The 20504-nt window shown below is 52.5% G+C and overlaps 1 protein-coding gene across 3 annotated transcripts in view; it reads left to right on the top strand.

Moving 5' to 3' along the window:
* Nucleotides 1-19872, top strand: part of RNF216 (ring finger protein 216) — a 171012-nt gene extending 151140 nt beyond the window's left edge. For all 3 annotated transcript variants that reach the window (XM_021086051.1, XM_021086050.1, XM_021086049.1), the window contains exons 15-17: nucleotides 333-555; nucleotides 16250-16319; nucleotides 17042-19872. In XM_021086051.1, coding sequence (XP_020941710.1) covers nucleotides 333-555; nucleotides 16250-16319; nucleotides 17042-17361 — 613 coding nt within the window. In that variant the 3' untranslated portion in view covers nucleotides 17362-19872. The remainder of the gene's footprint in view (nucleotides 1-332; nucleotides 556-16249; nucleotides 16320-17041) is intronic.

The raw sequence follows: 20504 nt of genomic DNA, 5'->3' as shown, positions 1-20504 counted from the left end.
GGCATTGTCACTGTCACATCTCAGGTTGCTGGTGTGGCACAGGTTCGATCCCTGACCTGGGAACAGCAACATGCTGTGGGCTTGGCCCAAAAAAAAAAAAAAAAAAAAAAAAAAAATGAGGAGCTGTTAAATACTTTACCCAAGGTCAAGGTCATACAACTGATAAACTGCAAACAGTTCTCAGACTCCAAAACACAGGCTGTTTTCACCCTTCAAGTGTCACCAGAAGAGCCAGGCAGCCCTTATCTGTGGAAAGAATCAATACTTGGGTGGCCATGACTTTCGTTCCTCTTATCTTCTCTGCTGTCTCAAATGACAATGTCTTTTTTCAGTGAGGAAAAAATGACTGCTGCCCGCATTAGAAAGTGCCACAAGTGTGGAACTGGCCTCATCAAGTCGGAAGGCTGCAACCGCATGTCCTGCCGCTGTGGCGCCCAGATGTGCTACCTCTGCCGAGTGTCTATCAACGGCTATGACCATTTCTGCCAGCACCCTCGCTCGCCGGGAGCCCCCTGCCAGGAGTGCTCGAGATGCTCCCTCTGGACCGACCCCACTGTAAGTGTGCTCACGGCTGTCTGCCGCTTTGTGGGGGGAAATGTCTGCGAGGGACTGTAATGGAAAGAGATTTTGTGCACACGTGACGCATTTTGACTCCTGAAAAGGTAGGGAACAGCATAGGCCGGTACCACACACCAAAAAATGGAGGAAGTAGCTGAAAAGCTGCTCTTCCAAAAGCAGCATATGCCCTGCAGTGTGTGGGACTAGAATGTTTCTCCGTCATCTGAACTCTGCCAGAGCGTAGAAGAGGAAGGCCTGTTCTACGTATATGTGTATAAAGCCAGCTTAATGCTGATGCCAGAACCTGCAGAGGCGACCCTGAAAAAGGAAGCTACAGATTTAACTTACGAATATAGGTTTTAAATTCTCCAACTAAAATACCAGCAAGTAGAAACCACCACCAAGTGAGATTGTTCCTGATACGCAGGGGTAGTTCAATATTAAGAACTCTGTTGGAGTTCCTGTTGTGGTGAAGTGGTAAGGAATCCGACTAGGAACCATGAGGTTGCGGGTTCGATCCCTGGCCTCACTCCGTAAGTTAAGGATCTGGTGTTGCCGTGAGCTGTGGTGTAGGTCGCAGATGCAGCTCGGATCCCACGTTGCTGTGGCTGTGGTGTAGGCCGGCAGCTACAGTTCCGATTGGAGCGCCAGCCTGGGAACCTCTATATGCCGCAGGTGTGGCCCTAGGAAAAAAAGAACTCTATTAATACACTTTGCCATATGCTGTCTTTAGATGGTAGAAAGACAAATAGAGTCTGCCCTCCACATCTCCAGGTTCCACATCGGGGGATTCGACAAACCATGTGTTGAAAACATTCAAGAGAATAATTTCGAGAAAATTTCAAAAAGCAGACCTTGAATTTGCCACACACCAGCAACTATTTACATAGCATTTACATTGTATTAGGTATTATAAGTAGTCTAGAGATTATTTAGAGTATACGGGAGGATATGTGTAGGTTTTTATGCAGACACTATGATTTTATATAAGGAACCTGAGTATCCGCTGGTTTTGGTATCCATGGGGGTCCTGGAACCAACCCCCTTTGGATGCCAAGGAACAATCATATTCATTCCTGATTTAAGCTTTAAAAATAGTGTTAGAAGGATGCTTATTACTTCATATGTGTTTTTAAGCCCTGTATTTCAAAATAGTTATTAGTGTGTTGTTAACAGTGAAATACATAGAAGCATTGCCCAAAAATCAACTATAAGACTATCACCACTATTTGTTCTAGAACTGCTAGTCAGTGCAATTGGCTTAGAGAATAAAATGAAAAATATAAGTATTCGAAGTTCCCGTTGTGGCTCAGTAGTTAACGAATCTGACTAGGAACCATGACGTTGTGGGTTCGATCCCTGGCCTTGCTCAGTGGGTTAAGGATCCAGCGTTGCCATGAGCTGTGGTGTAGGTCACAGACTCGGCTCAGATCCTGAATTGCTGTGGCTCTGGTGTAGGCCGGTGGCTATAGCTCCAATTAGACCGCTGGCCTGGGAACCTCCATATGCTGCGAGAGCGGCCCAAGAAAATGGCAAAAAGACAAAAAAATATATATGTATTTTTTCTTTTCTGGCTGCCCGGTGGCATATGGAGCTCCTGGGCCAGGGATCAGATCTGAGCCATAGTTTCAACTTAAGCCACAGCTGCGGCAACACCAGATCTCTAACCCACTGTTCTGGGCCAGGGATTGAGCCTGAGTCCCAGCGCTCCCAAGACACCACCCATCCCGCTGTGCCACATCAGGAACTCCAATAATGTTTAAATTTGATGCTGTTACAGCCAGTTTTAAGTTATCTGTAAGGATGGTGATGTCATTATGCGTGCGGACTTTTTCTGCCAAAAAGCGATTCAGCCTAACAGTGGATAAACACCCTGCTAACTTGGAGCCAAAGAGAAAGGTGCGCCAGGCCCTCCTCAGCCTCACTGCGGCTAGTGAGGGTGACCTGGTGGTGGAGAAGCCCTGCGGCGGGAGCCTTGCTGTTGCAAAGGGATCACTCTGTCCAGAGGAACCCGCAGGTTTACTGCCATGTCCATTGCAGGTCAGGAAGATTATTTTCTTCCTGAAAAATTGCCTGTAATTTTGAAAATAAGACTGATTTCCACTGTAAAGATGCACTAATCAAAATCATGTAGCCTAATGCAGGAGGCGGCAGCTGGATTGAGGGGATGAGATGGAGACCAGAAGCGTCTCATGAGAACGTAACGTGGCGTTCCCCTTGTGGCTCAGCGGTAACGACCTCAGCTAGGATCCATGAGGACTCGGGTTTAATCCCTGGCCCCGCTCAGTGGCTTAAGGATCTAGCGTTGCCATGAGCTGTGGTGTAGGTCACAGACACAGCTCGGAGCCTATGTTGCCATGGCTGTGGTGCAGGCCGGCAGCTGTCGCTCTGATTCTACCCCTAGCCTGGGAACCTCCGCATGCTGTGGGTGGGACCCTAAAAAGCAAAAAGCAAAAAAAAAAAAAAAAAAAAATTCCTTCGGTTGGTTGGTGCTGTGTAGGAAGGGTACTGGTGACATGATGGGAAATGACAGGCGCAGGAGGGGGCGTCGTCTTGGCAGCGCTCTCTGAGAGGCAGCATGCGCAGTGAAACCTGCATGCAGAGGAGGAGCAAAGCAGGCCAGAGAGATGGAACACATTCGGGCTGTTGCGGATGAGAAAGGTGGACGGTGTGGCTTGCAGTGGTGAACTCGGGCAGGAAGGTGAGAGAGGCGGGCACAGAAGCAGCCCGTGGGTCTCATGCAGAGTGGTGCGAGCTGTTGCCGGTCCACGTGCAGCGGTGACTTGCCTTACTTAAGTTTTCAAGGTCATACTGGCGCCCATGTGGAGCAAGAAATACTCGGCTGCGGTTTTGGGGCCCTGGGCTGACCATTTGGAAATACGTCAAGAAAACAAAGGAGATGGCTTTATAATCTTGGAGAAGGGAAGGTCCTTGCATCAAGGCCAGACCGATCAAACAAAAATCCTCTTTGGCAAAAGACACCATAAGCAAAGCTAAAGGTGGCTGAGAAACTGGGGGAAATAGTTGTAACGTATATATAGTGTAGATAAATATTGTTAATATGTAAGGTATAACACGACTCAATGAGAAATAAGCAAATGCCCCTGGATTAATAAGAATCAATTTGGATGCAAATGACAGAAAGCCCGAAGATAACAGGGGCTTAGGCCAGGTAGCAGTTTCTCTCTCCCCCATGTAAGTACAGTGGCGGACAGCCCAGGGGTGGTGCTTCCGTTAGTACAGTGTGCAGCTGTGGGAAGCGACGCCGTATGTCTGTATTTAAACACATGCGGAGGAAAACACATGGGAGGATGTTTAGCACAACGGCATGTAGCTCGGGTCGTCGCCCCAGGTTAGCACAGGGGCAGGTAGCGACATAGAGGATGGATGGATGGCAGGTGGGCCCAGTCTAGAGGACAGTAGGGTGTGCTGGGGGCTGTAGCAAACAGAAGGAGTGGGCCCCATCTGAGGGGCTGGATGCTAGTCAGCCCCCCATGGTTTGCTGCCAGATGAGACTGTGCTCAGAGTTACCATGGCTTCAGATTTTCCACAGAAGTCGAAAGTCTGTATTTTGTGTGAACTCTCCAGAATTTCAGAGATTAACCGTTCATCCAAATACTGCTAAAATACTCTTCAAGCTAGCACTTTCTAGGCCAGAGATGAAAATGTTGTTAGGAGTTCCCTGGTGGTGCAGTGAGTTAAAGATCACGTGTTGTCACAGCTGTGGCTCGGGTTGCTGCCGTGTTGGAGGTTTGATCCCTGGCCTGTGAACTTCTGCATGCTGTGGGCGAGGCCAAAAAGGAGGGCGGGTGTTGATAGCCCCCAGTCTTCATCGCTGACGTCGATCATCTCCAGTAGGTCTAAAAAGAAGAGGTATCAAGCTAGCAGGCAGCCCCTCTTAGAGGCCACAGCGGACCAGGCTGGTGGCCTAATCCCCACTCTCATAGCGCCTGACAGTCTCGAAAAGTATCACGTCCTCTGTCAGGAACAGCCTCCTTACTGGTTGGAAAGTCAGGCCAAGGGACGCAGAAACTGGTCTTACAGCAGAAAGCCTGCCCTCCTGTCACTGGCGACATGCTTGAAAGACTTTGTGAACAGAGAGTCGTCCTTCTGGTGCTGCTTGAGGGGAGGCCATGCAGCCCACTCTGGGAGGTGCTCACCAAGGGGAGCCCCCCCCCCCCCCCGCCGCCTTTTGTGAAAAGCCCTCCTGGCATCTGGCAGTTCTTGCTCTCCTGCCTCCAGCCCCACCTGGCCAGCACCTTGGGGGCCGAGCATCTCTAGGAACTTGGTGAGGAACTAGGGCCTTTTTCTGCAGCTGAAGCTCCCAGGAAGCCTTCCTCAGGCTGCTCTCCTCTCTAGAAGCAGAGGGCGGTGGGGGAGTGAGCACATGCGGGAGGGCGTGCAGCAGGCTGGCCTCTTCTCAGCACCGTTTTCCCTTCTGCTCCCTCCTCTTCCTTCTGTTCTTCCTTCTCCTGCCACCGCCCTTTTCTTCCTGCACGTGGGAATGATTATAAAAGTTTCTTGCGTTCTCTTACCCTGTTGGGTCCTGTAGCATGCGACTACCCTTCATTTTCTCGCTGAATTTTCTTCTACCCTGAGAAAAGTTCTGTATTTGCTCAAAACAAAGTTCGAAAGGAAGGTCAGGCAAATACAAATCCCTCTGATTTCCTCTGGTAGCCGCAGCCAGAGATTTTGTTCCATTTGTCCTGTTCCCATCAAACTGGGATCAGCCCCTTTTCCTTGATTCTCACCAGGAGACCGATTGAATTCCAACCCAGCATCTGTTGGGGCTTCTGGGAACACACAGCCTTTCAGAAGTTCAGGGAAACAAAGCATGCCCTGTTGTCCAGCCCTTTCTCTGGCTTAATTGACCAGCAAGGCCAGGAAGAATCTCTCATTTGTCAGCGAGGGAGTTGTCCCTTCGTGGCTTGGAGAAAAGTTGAATTTTCATCCTTAATGATGAGAGATTGCTTGGGAACCTGAACTAACTCCGTACTAGAAAGCTGTCAGTCATCTGTTAGTTGTCAAAATAAGCTCAAAACATTCAACCAAGAGTCTTAAAAAACAAGATACCATTTTAGGGAGGAAAAAAGAAAAACAGAAGTGAACCAGTGCAACAAACCATGATTTTCTAGTTTAGGGGTCAGGATGCAAAGCCAAATCACAACACATAAATGAACAAACATTATTTTGCAGCTGGGGAAGGGTTATCTTGAGACCATGCTGACTTTTTTCTCGTCCGTGAGTCCTAACTTAAGAGGATTAACAAGTGACATCTTACTGGTGGAAGCCGTGTTCACAGCAGTAACCTGGCTGTCTGGATTCTAGAAGTGGGGCAAAATTCGTAAGAGCATTTGCTCCTTAAATACAAAACAAAGTCAGTATTTATCTTGTGTTTTGGCTTCAGAAACTGCACAGAATTGTTTTCTACAACTTCTTTGTTTTTTAAAAATGAGAATTTGAAGCATGTTCCACCACAACTGTAGGGCTTTTATAACCAGTTTACAGTTTGGCACCATTATCGCCTAGCCATTTGATTAGGAGACTTATTTTTCCCAACCCTGCAGTAGATTGAACCTGACATCGATCTGTGCTAATGCGTATTCTGTAACAGTCCTCTAAGGCGGGTGTATCGTTCCAGTTTTACAAGTAGTGGGGAAACGTGCAGAAGATTGTGGTCAATAAAAGGTGGGCACGTGTTGATCCTCAGGTCTTTTGTTCTCTCAGCATCTTTTTTTTTTCCCCCTGTATTTTGTCTTTTTAAGGCCGCACCCGCGGCATATGGAGGTTCCCAGGCTAGGGGTCCAGTCGGAGCTGTAGCTGCCGGCCCACACCACAACCACAGCAACACCAGATCCGAGCCTCATCTGAGACCTACACCACAGCTCACGGCAGCAGTGGGTCCTTAACCCACTGAGCGAGGCCAGGGATCAAACCCGCAACCTCATGGTTCCTAGTGAGATGCGTTTCCACTGCGCCATGATGGGAACGCCTTTCTCAGCATCTTAAAGGAAGCTGCCCGCCCGCCTTCTCCCTCAGTTGGCTCCAGCACCATCCAGTCTGAACCATTGTCTTCCTGATGAGTTGGGTGCCTGGAGGGCGCTAGACGCCTTTGGGTCCTTGATGAGTGGCCTGGGGAGGAAGAGGAAATCCCAGTGTTTCAGAGAGGACGGGGGCGGGGGGGCAGATGGAGACCTTTTCAGGGGACATCTTCAGAAAGATATTCCAAACTTTCGGTTAGTAACTAAAATTTTTAGCTTTTAAAGTTTACCTTCAGGAGTTCCCTGCTGTGGCATGGATTCGATCCCTGGCCTGGGAACTTCTGCATGCCACAAATGCAGCCAAAAAAAGAAAGAAACTAAACTTTACCTTCTGTTTTAGAAAAGATGTTAACATGAACCGCCCCCCTCCGCTGCTCCCCAACCCCCACCCCACCCCCACCCCCCTGGTGCCCCATCGCTTGGCTTCCATGGTCGGCCTTAGCATTTCATTTCTAGTCATGGTTACACAGGGGGCAGGACCACTTTCCCATTCTAGAGATGAGGAAAATAAGATTCAGGTCACTGGTAGAACCAGGCTGCAGGTCCAGGTCTCCAGCCAGATGATGGCTCCTTCCACTCCACAAATCCTTCTCTGGAGCCAGAGGTCGGAGATGCGGAAGCTTGCTGACGGCTGCCCGTGGCATTCCTGAGCCCCGTGGACCAAGCAGGCCTCTGTAGGGGGGTGGCCCTCGCCGCACCCTTCCCCACTGAGCCAGTTGCAGGTAGTAGAAAGGGGCCTGGCAACCCCAAGCCTTGACCGTGTACCCAGCCAGGTTTAGATGTCACTAGAGGATTGTACCAAGGAGGGCGGCAGTAGGGTTCCGTGCAGTAAACACAGCATGTTGGCCTGTGTCCTGTTCCGCAGATGCCAGCAGGCCCCAGGCTGAGTACTTGATCCTGACAGGCGCCACAGCGTGGCCACATTCCATGCTGCCTCCAGGTCCCTGCAGGGGTGCTCTAGACAGAAGGGCATTTGGTTCCAGGCCTCTGTGACCCCAGGAGACAGCTGCAGAAACCAGCCAAGCCCCCTCCCATTGCTTCTCCCCCGCGCGCCCCCCACCGCGCCCCAGCTGCCCAGCACGTGCCCCTCCAGCCGTGCCGCCCCCTCCTCCCAACTTCCTGTTGCAGAGGGACAGCTGGGGCTGGAGGGTTAGGGGCTGGTGTTGCTCAGAGATCTGGGGCCAATCTGGGAATCATTTGAAACTAAATCCTCCGCTCTTTGGAAGGCTTTTATGAAATCATTGCAAGTTTATTAACAGCAGCTGTTGCCACACATGACCTGGATCCCGGCCCCAGCCCAGACTTGCTGGAGAGAAGCAGCAGCAGACTGGCGGGTCTCGGCCACCTTCTTGAGCCGAGAAGACATTAAATGAAGAGGACAAGTCCCCACCCTCCATTCATGGTCACTGGAGGCTGGCAGCAGGCAAGCAGGCCGCCAGCCCTGGCGGCCGGAAATGTGAAGGAAACAGGCTCAAAAATATGTTTAAAAGCTTCACGAGAACAGCCCTGTGCTAAGGGCGCAAACGTCTATTTTAGGAACCTTCAGCCTGTGGCTGGTGATTGTTGTCAATATCTGATTGGTGGAAACCTCTTTTTCTCTTTAACCACTTGCAGTTTCTCTGCCTTCGTTTTCTCCTGTCCAGACCCGGTAACATGGGCAGAACTGTGGGCTTCATTGTTAAGGGACCAGTTTTAAGGAGTTGGGGTTTGGTGGTTTTTCTGGCGAGTGAATTCCACCTCTCTTCTGGCCCACAGCGGCCGTGCGGCCCTGGTGCTCTTGCCCTGCCTCCACCCTCCCACCATGTGAAGCACGCGTGTCAGTCTTCTGGTTAGGCCAGCACTGTCCGTATCTTGCTGAGCTCAGAGACATTCAGGGAAAGGAAATAAAAACCCTCTCCCTCTTCAGACGCAGCCGCTCATTTCTTTATATAAGGTGATCTGCTGGGTGGCACGTCTCCATGTCACTTGCTGCTTGAATCTCTTGTTCCTGGCACTGCATGTGGGGTGCGCTGGCCTGTCGTGGGTGCTACGCAGGCCCCCTTCCCAGCAGTCATTGCATTCAGTGGTCGTCCGGGGGTTCCCCTCCCAGAGTGGCCGTGGGTAGTGATGCAAAGGGCTGGGGGGTCACTCCTCCGGACTGGCGTTTCCTGACACTCAGTCTGAGCCTCTCTTCGGTGTAATTCTGTGGACCTCTTTGAAAGTTTTCACCAAGATTGGAAGGGGGCAGAGAGGGGGCTCGGCCGCACCGACTGGATCCATCCTAAACCCGAGGCAAGGCCAAGAGGGGAGTGTGGGTGTAGGCGTGCTGCTCAGATCTGATCCCGGCCTGGGAACTCCGTGTGCCACGGGGCAGCCAACAAAGAAAAACAAAGAAGTAAAAGTCACTTCTGACAGTGCTCAGGGCCAGCAGAGTTCCCGGGGTTCCTCCAGTCATACTGTTCCAGAAAGCTTCTCTTTAGAAATGGGTGGTTTATGTGCGTCAGAGCTCAGGCTTGGAGACTGGAAGGCCTGGACTCACACCTCACTGTGCCTCCATCCTCTCATCTGTGACCTGGGGATTAGTTAACAGTTCCTAACCTACGGGGTTGTTAGGAAATGCGTGTGAGGCGCTCAGGTGGGCGCTGGCACGTGGTAAGCGCTCAGTAACTGTCAGCTGCCGTCTTTACTGTCACTGGGCTTCGAACTTTAGAAAAGAGAGATCATTTGCTTCTCACAGGAAACCTGCTGTGGAGGTGATTAGGCTCCAGGTTAGGTTCTGCTGAGCAGAGTGGTCCCCAAGCCGAGGTCCATGGAACCAAAACTGGAGTCCGTCTCATCACTCCAGCTGGCTCTTTGTTGGGAAGGCAGTGTGGCTTTCACCGTGGTGGGGGCCATTCCAGCAGGCCTGGGTTTCCTGTAAGTGACTCAGCCCCTGCAGCGGGGCTGGAGGATGCTTAGTTCTCTGATCCAGCCCTCACACCCCTGCCCTCTCGTCATCATCTTTCCTCCCATTGTTGGCCATTTCCAGCAGCCTAGGTGTGTCCTCGATTTGCAGAATGGCAAGCGTTTCTCCCAGGTGTCCTTCTTCACCGTAAGAGATGACACTCGGGATGCCTAGAGTGTTTCCCAAGGGAGCTTACCTCTAGAAAGGCCTCTGGTCCCCCCTGTGACTTAACCCAGATCAGAGAAGTGTTCTCATGAGGGCCAGTCATCATGCTTTATCTCAAAATGAGCCCTAAACCTGCCTTCACTCTTGTTCTTTTAAAACATTAAGTTTTTAGATTGTGGTAAAGTACGTATAAAGTAAAATTTCTCATTTTTTCTTTTTACGGCTGCACCTGCAGCATATGGAAGTTCCCAGGCTAGGGGTGGAATCAGAGCTGCAGCTGCCAGCCTATGCCACAGCTCACGGCAACACCAGACCCTTAACCCACTGAGCGAGGCCTGGGATCGAACCTGCATCCTGGATACTAGTTGGGTTCTTAACCCACTGAACCACAGTGGGAACATCTTTCCACTTTTAAAGCATAGGGTTCAGTCTACTTTCTTTTTTTTCTTAGGGCTGCACCCACAGCATATGGAAGTTCCCAGGCTAGGGGTCCAGTCGGAGCTATAGCTGCTGGCCTACGCCAGACCCACAGCAATGTGGGATCCAAACCGCTTCTGTGACCTACACCACAGCTCATGGCAACGCTGGATCCTTAACCCAGTGAGCAAGGGCAGGGATCAAACCCATGTCCCCATGAATGCTAGTTAGTTTCATTAACTGCTGAGCTACAAGGAAACTCCTACTTTCACTTTTGACTTAAGAAACTTAAGGAGCTCCCGTCTAGCACACCAGGTTAAGGATGTGGTGTTGTCATTGCAGTGGTTCTGGTTGCTGCTGTGACCCAGGTTCAATCCCTGGCCCAGGAATTTCCACATGCTGCAGGTGTGGCCAAAAAACAAACAAGAAGTTTCTGTTTGTGGCTCAGTGGGTTAAGAACCCAACATAATGTCTGCGAGGATGCAGTTTTGATCCCTGGCCTCTCTCCATGGATTAAGGATCTCGTCTTGTCACAGGCTGCAGCATGGGTTGCAGCTGCAGCTCCAGTTCCACCCCTAGCCCGGGAACTTCCATATGCCTCAGGTGTAGCCGTTAAAAAAAAAAAAAAAATGTAAATGCTCAAGGGATGAGAGTTCCATGGTGGCCCAGTGGGTTAAGAATCTGACATCACTGCTATGGCTTGGGTCACTGCTGTGGCCCAGGTTCGATCCCTAGCCCTGGAACTTCCACATACCATGGGTCGGCCAATAAAAAATAAAATTCTCAAGGGGGAGTTGCCTTCATGGCTAAGTGGTTAATGAATCCAACTAGGAGCCATGAGGTTGCAGGTTCAATCCCTGGCCCTGCTCAGTGGGTTAAGGATCTGGCGTTGCCATGAGCTGTGGTGTAGGTCACAGACGCAGCTCAGATCCTGCATGGCTGTGACTGTGGCGTAGGCCGGTGGCTGCAGCTCTGAATGGACCCCTAGCCTGGGAACCTCCATATGCCGCAGGTGCGGCCCTAGAAAAAGCCAAAAAAAATTCTCAAGGGAAACTGCTTATGGAAGGAACTTTGATCCTGGATGAAGTAAATCTTCCCCCTTCAGAGTCTAACATATTTGAGTGAAAATGTGATTTTCTTTTAAAGAGTATTAAAAAGTTTGTTATCTCTTCATTCCTAAATATAGTGTCCTGTGACTCCAGCCAGTGGGAGAAAGTTGAAATCCGGAAGGTCTAACCCATATTCTAGGTGTATCCGACAATTTACTCATTATTTATGGTAACAATCACGGCTCAAAATAATCGAGTGCCAATGTTTTCTGGTGAAATACAGACTGTACTTAGACTCTAAGAGCGGGGCCCTATCCAGGGAAAGCCAGGGCTTCAGGACAAATGGTCTGCAGCCCACTCACCAAGTCAGGAGGGTCATTAGAGCAAGGGAGGAAGGGCAGGGGCTCCAGGTGGCTCCTTCCAAAAGGTGAAGAACTCAGGTCTCTAAGGCTCCTCCCACCACCTGCCACCCGGAAGAGCTCTCCGTGGTGACTTGGGAGTCTCTGCCAGTGGGGGGATCTGGCCACTCTGTCCTCCAGAGCCAGCATATCTGTATCGGGAAGCTCAGCTCACACTCACCTGTGCCAGTGCCTCAGACTCATTTAAGGGAATTCTTACATTGCATTTATTCGGGGGTGAACTTTTATCAGGAGCATTCAGATTTCTCACAGGAAACTTAGTATTGATAAGAATCGGGCAGATGCCTTGCCAGCCCATGCCCTCAACCGTGCTGTAAGGGATCTGGAATCTTCTACTCAAATAGTATCCTTCATTCTTCATTTATCCTGAGAGAAACATTACAAGAGTCTGAGGAGAAGGGTAGGCGGTGATTAGAGATGTGGTCTTTTTTTTTTTTAATCCCCTTGGCCACACACGTGGCCTGTAGAAATTCCCAGGCCAAGGATCGAACCCTCTCCACGACAGCAACCCCAGCTGCTGCAGGGACAATGCCAGATCCTTAACCCACTGCACCATAAGGGAACCCCAGGGGTTAGTCTTCAGTGCTGTAGAATGACCCCTTACGCCCCTGTGGGATTCCAGAATAGAGAACGCCTGCTAGAATTGTGATCACAGCACAAAAATAGAAGCTTCACGAGGGAAGGGACAGTGTCAGCCTTACTCTTATCTGTACATCTAGCGCAGTGCCCGGTGCATGCTGGCTGCTCTTACAGATTCTTGAATAAAGGAATAATGTAACTTCCAAATTTTCAAATCAAATAAACGACGGGAACAGGGAACCTTCAAGGTAGTTTTCTGTGGATTTTCTCCAGGAAAGCTCTTTGAGTGACATTGCCTAGGCCACCAGCAACTAGCCATGGCTTTTTAACACCTTACCTTCTCTGGGACCTGAGTTTCTGTAGGGTAAGGAAGTTGGTCCTGTGCCATCAGAGTCCTTCAGTGTCCCTCTGGGTACTGGTTTAGGTGATGGGATAGAAAGAGGGATGCAGCGGTGACGATGGCAGTGGTGGTGACATCGTACTAATACTTAGAACCGTAACTGACCAGAGTTAGGAAAACTGTCATTCGTCCCGAAGAGAAGCCACTGAGAGAAATGTTGGGGCATCTCCCAGTTGATAACCACTTTTTCTGAAACTTCTCATCTTTAAAATTTCGCTGTCATTTTTCAAAATTTTCCTGCCCTTCGTAAGGAATGCCTGGAGTTCTTTGGTAGCTCAGCAGGTTGAGGATCCAGCATGTCACGACTATGGCTGCAGTCGCTGCTGTGACGCAGGTTCGATCCCTGGGCCAGGAACTTTTGCATGCTGCAGACGTGGCCAAAAGGAGTGCTTGCTTTTTGCTGAGTCCTTTGTACAGTTGAGCCCATTCAGTCCCTTCATCCACCCATTTTACAGATGAGATACTGAGACTCAGATGTTCAGGAACTTGCCAAGGTCGCTCAGTGAGCAGTGCAGAGCAGGAACTCCCACTTTCCAGTTTTCTAGATCTCTCCTTTTTTGGCGCCCTGTGGTATATAGAGTTCCCAGGCCAGGGATCAGATCTGAGCCACAGTTGGAACCCACAGCTCTGGCCCTGCAGCTGTGGAAACACCAGATCCTTAACCCACTGTGCCAGGCCAGGGATCGAGCTTGGGTTCCAGCGCTGCGGACGCTGCCAATCCCACTGCACCACAGCAGGAGGGTTTTTTGTCCCAAACTTTCTTCCTAGGCTTCCACTGGCACCTCAGTGAAAATGTTGACCAACTCCTAATCTAGACAATTGGTAGAATTTTTCTTGACGTTCACATGGAGAGCCTCAGACTGGGCCCACCAAAGCCTGCGAAGTCACTGGGGCCCTTTGTGATGACTGGCTTAATGGTTGCTCTGTAGACTGAGTCTCCTCGCTTAGAGTGCTCGCCAAGAGGCCGGATCGACCCCGCCGCAGGGTTCTCAGAGATTTTCATTCATTACCTGGGAGGTGGGCATGATGCCCACCAGCATTCCTCCTGGACGTTTGATTCTCTGATGTGCAGAAGCACTTGGCAGCGTCTGAAATGCATGTTGGGAACGTAACCTTTGTCACCTCTCCCCTTCCCCTTACATTGCTTAGAATACCTGGCCAGGTGAGGCTGAAGATGTAGGAGTATGATAAGAATTTCCAAATGGCAGAGTTGGAAGACAGAGTTGAGACCGTTGAGTCCCGATGTCGTTTGGCACCTGAGGCTTAGAGGATGTAAGCAGATAATAGGGCCTCCGGCTCTTGCCTGCGGAGCCCGCCGTCTCCAGGGACACAGTCCTGAATTTAGCTTCCAAACCAAGGGAGTGTATCACGTAGCTCTTCACTCGCTCCGTAGGCATGCCTTTTACTTCCACTCCTGATCACCTTAACCGGTAGGGCTCCCCGTCGGGGCGCAGCGGAAACAAATCTGACTAGAAACCATGAGGTTGTGGGTTCGATCCCTGGCCTCCCTCAGCGGGTTAAGGATCCAGCGTTGCCGTGAGCTGTGGTGTGGGTCACAGACGCAGCTCAAATCTGGCGTTGCTGTGGGCTGTGGTGTAGGCCGGCAGCTATAACTCCAATTTGACTCCTAGCCTGGGCACCTCCATATGCAGCAGTGCGGCCCTAAAGAAAGAAAGAAAGAAAGAAAAATTTAACCAGTAAACTTAGACCAGCATCCAGCCACAGAGTCAGCATCCAGTATGCACTGAGCGACGCTCCTGACTCCAGAATCACGGGAGGGCTGTGAGTGTCTGTGAGATCATGAGTGACTGCCTTGGCTGTGACGTTAGCAACCACACAGGCTGACCCTTGCTCAGCTCCACCCTGGGGCTGCTACACTCTCGTTCCAGGTGTCCGTCCCAGCTCCCGCACTCCCCTCTGTGGCCCTCCATTCATAAGTTCCACGGGTGACATCAGGCAGGCAGAGCTGCCTGTCAGTGGAGCACTGAGGATACTCCTGCCCAGACCACGCTGGCCCTGCAGAGAGGCCTTGCTTAATGCTTGTCTGGGGCAACACACGTTTCCAGCAGACCTCTGGAGGTTCTCAGACTTGGTTCATGCTCCATACTGGGCACCACTGCTCTTCTCCTTTCTTCTTCCCAGCTTGACTGACCTTTTTTTTTTTTAAACCATGCCCACGGCATGTGGAAGTTCCCAGGCCAGGGATCAAACCCACTCCACAGCAGCAACCCAAGCCACTGCAGCGACACCACCAGATCCTTAACCTGCTGCACCTCAAGGGAACTCCTTGTCTGCCCTTAACTCTTAGAGAAGCAGACAGAAGACCCCAAGAAACAGGGCACACCTGCCTGTCACTCAGTTTGATCAGTGCACTTGCTGTGCCCCTCATTGAGCCCTGCCTGCAGGGTAGACTTAAGTCCTGCACCTCCGAGGCCGTGCTGAGGTGGCAGCAGCCCTGTGGCTGAACAGCAAAAACGTGCACCGTGTTGGTGGGCTTTGTCAACCCAGTGAGTGTCCTTTCAGTCCCAGCCTCTTTGCAGGGACACTGAGGCATGGGCTGAACCCCAGCACATCACACAGGGCAGTTATGGTTAAGGTTTTCTGTCCTCGGCCAGCAGCCCCGTTCTCTCACCTTGGCACCTAAGGCAGGTGGAGATGTGGCAACTGTAGGTGGCACAGACCCCAGAGCTACCCTGGCAAAGCATCTTCAACTCCTGTCCCCAGGCTGGGATAATCCAAGTTTGAGTTGCCAGTTAACGAAGCACACCTCCCCAAGTGTTGCTTGTGGAGGGAGACGGAGAGATCTGTAGGCGAGCTGGTCTTGAACTGCTGTGCCCGTCCTCCTGGCTCAGGCCACTGGCCTGCTGGTGGGCTGCTGCTCTTCTGTGGCCCACTGCTGCCTGGAGCTTCAGGGCCCAGCAGGCCTGCGTGGACATCTGTCCAGCTCAGTTCAGGGCGTCAGCAAGACTCTGCTGGGCTCTACGCAAAAGGACGTCTGTGATCAGAGAGTTTGTAGGTGGGAGATCTGGAACTCCTGACGCCTTGCCTGCCCCAGACTTGCCCCCGCCCCAAACCCTTGGGTCATCCGTCTGCCCTCTTCAAGCTTCGGGAGGGTTTGTTTGTTTGTTTTGTCTTTTTAGGGCAGTGCCTGCAGCATATGAAAATTCGCAGGCTAGGGGTCAAATCAGAGCTGCAGCCACCAGCCTACAGCAGTGCGGGATCTGAGCCACGTCTGCAGCCTACACCGCAGCTCACAGACACGCCTGATCCTTAACCCACTGAGCAGGGCCAGGGATCAAACCCGCATCGTCATGGATACTAGTGTTTCATTTAACTGTTGAGCCATGATGGGAACTCCAAGCTGAGGGAATTTCTTAACCCTGCAGCTGAGTGAATAAAGCAGGCTCTCAGCCCAGCTCTCAGACAGCCACCTGCCAGGCACTGACATAGGTTCTTGGTCCCAGCCCTTCAGATGGGATTCCTTGTGGGCACACCATCTAATGACAAAGGAAGAAAATTCTCAGGGACCTGAGAATGAGAGGTTTACAGGCCCAGGATCCTGCTGGTCAGCGGCAAGTTTCTGGCTTAGCGCCATTGCTGACCAGCAGTAGGCCAGCCTCCTGCATGTCCCATCAGAACCTCAGCACTGCTTGGAGCTGGCTGAGAGCAGGCTTATTGTCCTGTTGCTTTCCTTCTAGGAAGATGATGAGAAGCTAATTGAGGAAATCCAGAAGGAGGCTGAAGAGGAACAGAAAAGGAAGAACGGAGGCAAGTGCTCCCACCACAAGCCCTGCACCCGTGCTCTCTGTGTCCCCCGGGGACGGGGGGACCCCCTGCTGCTGGCCTCCCTGGGGATCCTGGCACTCCACCCAGCCAGGGACAACCCCGGGAGTGCAGATACACGCCTTGCACACATGCAGCTCCTTGGGGAAAGGAGGAAAGCTTAGAGACGGTTTCAGCACCTCCTTGATGGCAAGGAGACCCCAGGGGGTTGATTTGAGATTTGGAGCAAATAGAAGCCAGGGCGGACTTGAAAGGACAGTAGGCCCCCTGAGGTTACAAAGGAACGAAATGGAGTTTCTGTAAGGGGCCATCCAGGCCCTGGCTCTAAAGGAAATTCTCCAGACACTCCACCCGTTCTGAGCTGGGTTGCTGGTCTGCGGCCTTCCGGGGAGATCCCTGCAGAGCGTGACACTCAGAGAGTATGGTCCTGTCCTCGACGGCAGAACCTGGTCGGGGGCTGTGCGCACGTGCGTGCAGGCTGCCTCTGGGGCTTTAGTCAGCCTTGCTCTGGCCAGGCCGCCCCTCCCGTGTCCACAGGGCAGAATGGTGCTGAAGGTTGGAGGGTCTTGGCCTCATGCTCCAGGCTTTCAGCCCCCAGCTCGGGGGCCCCTGGGTCCAGGATCAGGATGTGTAGCCCTGGTCTCCAGCCAGGTCCAAGCACAGTGGCGTTTAACTCTCTCCTCTACTAAAGCCCATCTCCCTTTCAGAGAACACCTTCAAACGCATCGGGCCCCCCTTGGAGAAGCCTCCAGAGAAAGTCCAGAGGACCGAAGCCCTGCCGAGGCCTGTCCCACAGAACCTGCACCCGCCGCAGATCCCCCCCTATGCCTTTGTGCACCCGCCCTTCCCCCTGCCTCCCGTGCGGCCCATGTTCAACAACTTCCCCCTCAACATGGGTCCCATCCCGGCACCCTACGTGCCCCCTCTGCCCAACGTCCGGGTTAACTACGACTTCGCCCCCGTCCACGTGCCCCTGGAGCACAACCTGCCTATGCACTTTGGCCCCCAGCCGCGGCATCGCTTCTGACGCCTGGGCCCGCCCTCCCGGGAGCCCCACCGGGCAGCCTCTGCAGGGTGGGGACTGGATAGGTAGCCATTCGCCCCCCAGGCTGATGGCTGTGCCCCTGCCTTCTACGTAGGGATGACGGACTTGGCTCTCGAGAGGATAGATAGGCTGGGTTTCTCCCTGTGAAGGGCTGGTACCCTCTGGGTGCCCGTAACACAATCGGTCTGGTACTTGTTGAGACAGAGATAAGGGAGCAGCAAAACCCTCTTCCTGAAGACTCCGCCGTCCTAGCAGCCAGTGCAGTGGCCCTGACCCCAAGGTAGCCCGTCTCTGTCCCTCAAAGGCTTGCCTCCATCCCCTCCCCCGGGCAGACAGCAGAAGCCGTCCTTACTGTGGCAGGTGGATCCATGGTAAACTGGAGTAACCAATAGTGCAGTTTGGAGAGAACTGAGCGGTCTGAACCGTGTTCAGAAGGCCTGGTTCTCCTGCTCCACCCTCACCCCCTGGCCCCCCTGGAGTGAGGTGCGCCCTGCGGCCCTGAGCCTCTTGGTCCTACCGAAGAGGTGGCAGAGCGATGGCCTCAGGCCTGGGAGCCCTGCTCAGGGTGGGGAGGCTGCAGACTGTCCAGAGTCCAGCACCCCAGGCCAAAAGCCGCAGGGACTGTTCCAAGGCCTCTCTCCTTCCCTCTCGCTCTCAGCTGAGCCCAGACAGAGCCGGGTGTTTGTGGTTTATCTAAAGAATTGTTTGCTGTTTACTCACCTTGAACTTACCAAGTTTTCCGTGGCTACTAGGGCTTCTCTCCTTCAGTGTCTGGAAAGTCAGATCTGTTACCCATGCTTGGCAGCCGATGAGGGTGGGGTGGTCCTGAAACTTTTGCCCAGCACAAGATCCTTTTGCCGTGGCTGTGACAGGTCTGGTTGCTCTCCTGGGGAGCTGCTTCTGCCCTAAGTTCTGGAGAGGGGCACAGCTTTCCCCAGGGGATAGATGACGCAGATAGCACTCAGCAGCTGCTCTTTGCTGAGGTCAGGTGAGTCTGGCTGTGAGTCTGCAGGGTGTCCCTGCCGTGTTCCCACTTGCCTTTTGCTGTCCAGCCCCAGCCACCCACGTGCAGAGCAGAGGCCTCCGTGGGGAATGAGCCTACCTGGCTTCCTGTGTTGGCCTCTGTCCCTGTTGCAGAAGCTCACACTCCCAGACCTCAGAGAGGAGGGCTGTGCCCTGGGACCACGCACCACCATGTCAGTTACCCACTGCCCTCAGCTTCTCAGATGTGTTGCAGAAATTTAAATGGAGGGGTGATGGCCTCAGTTGCCTTTCTTACTGTCTTTCTGGGTTTGGACATTGCAGATAGGCAGTCGCCCAGGCTTGGGATTAGGGCTCATGAGGAGAGGCTGCACTGAGTCTCTGCTGCCGGGAGCCTCTCCTGCCAGGAGCCTCTCCTGCCGGCCGGAGGAGCGCCCTGCCCCATGCTTCCCCTGCAGAGGCTCAGAGCTGTGAACCGGTAACAGATGTCCCCCCAGATGGGGAGGGGGAGCCCAGCTACGCTCTGCCTGTCCCACTCGTAGCAGTGCTCACCCCACCCCACCAGAACCTCCGAGGCCTCCTGAGCCAGTTCGTCATCCAGCGGAGGAACGGGTTCCACCTCCACCCTGCAGCCAGGCCATGTGGCTGCACTGAAGGGTCTGGGGCGGAACAGGGACAGACCTTGGGTGGGTGTCACGTGCCCCTGACAGTGCGGTCCCGTGCCTGCCCTAGCACCTAGCACACAAAGGTCCCCCCAAGGCCAAACCGAAGACTTGTCCTTTGAGATGAGTTCTGGGTGTTTCTAGCCTCAAGAGGCAGCTAGGGAAGCACTCCTGCCTCTTTGAGCCAAGGGCGCCCCATTTCTTAACGTTCCTTGAGCTGGGCTATGGAGTGGCTCTCAGGTCTGCCGACCTGGCCCTTACTGTTTGGGGGAAGGTTGTTGCTGCAAGTTCTGACCCTAGCATGAGTCCCCAGGTGTCTGCAAAATGACCGTGTCAGTGCCTCAGTGTTCCTGGAGGCAGGACCTGGATCCAGGCTCCTAGAGAAGCAAGCAGTCTGTTCTCGTGATGGGATCGGGGGCCATAATCATCTAACAAGCCAACAGTGGCAGCAAGATGCAAATGACGAGAACCTCGCAGAGCTCGGCCCCTGTCTGGGGGCCACAGCAGTCCCGGAGGCAGCCTGGCCCCTTCCCCTCTCAGGCTCTCAGGGCTGCAGCGCCTGCTCCCCAGAGTGACAGACTGCCCAACAGCAGTCCCGTTCTACTTGCCTTAAAACTGGAGAGAGGAATCTAGTATTTGCACTTAGCAAGGTTTTAAAACTTTAAAAAAAAAAAAAGTGCATGACTTGTCACTTTGTATAAAAATAGCAAAAATGATTAGTTTATTAAATTTTTTTCTTTACCTTCTGGTAGTAAAAATACATAAAATAATTCTGTTTAAACTACTGTGTGTAAAAAGTCTGTATCATATGTAACTTGGACTTTTTGTAAATAAACGTTTGTGCAGTCTGCCCTTGGTTTCGTTTCTCCATCCGGCGCAGGTGGGATGACCCCCACGAAGTTCCGGGGCCTGCTCAGATTGAAGCCAGAGGATTCCGGATTCGGGGAGAGTGATGAGAACGTCTCGAAACACTGCTCACCCGGAGCCGACGTCGGGAAGCTGCTGGAGAGCTGAGGTATCTGATCCCAAAGTAGCCCTGAGGGGCTGGGCCTGCTTGGAAGGAAAATCAGGTGATCTGTTTGGCTAACCCTGCCTGGGTGGCTGCCCAGGCCGGGTTAGACGCAAAGGAGTTATTTTTTTGTTTTGTGTTTCAGCGCAGAATCCCCTACAAGAAAGTGCAGGCAGCCCCTCTTCCAGCCCCCTGCAGCAGGCCACTGACGCCAGCCTGGAGGTGGGTGCAAAAGGGAGAAACCACTCAGAACAGGAGACCAGTCCTGAAAACAGGGAGCCCCTGGGCAGAGCAGCCGCAGGTATAGCGTCTTCGTGCACCTCCTGCCACCTGCCAGGCCTGGAGGGCACCCTGGACACAGGTGGACCACAGCATTCTTGGGCTCAAACCAAGTTAAAAATGTTGATAATACACGGGGCTGTTCTCTATTTGCAACTTTTTTTTTTTTTTGTAAGATGTACCTTTTTGGAAAA

Source organism: Sus scrofa, chromosome 3 (assembly GCF_000003025.6).
Source record: "Sus scrofa isolate TJ Tabasco breed Duroc chromosome 3, Sscrofa11.1, whole genome shotgun sequence".
In the NCBI taxonomy this organism is placed as follows: Eukaryota; Metazoa; Chordata; class Mammalia; order Artiodactyla; family Suidae; genus Sus; species Sus scrofa.
The sequence above is the reverse complement of the archived record's forward strand: the minus strand, read 5'-3'. Positions and strand labels throughout refer to the sequence as shown.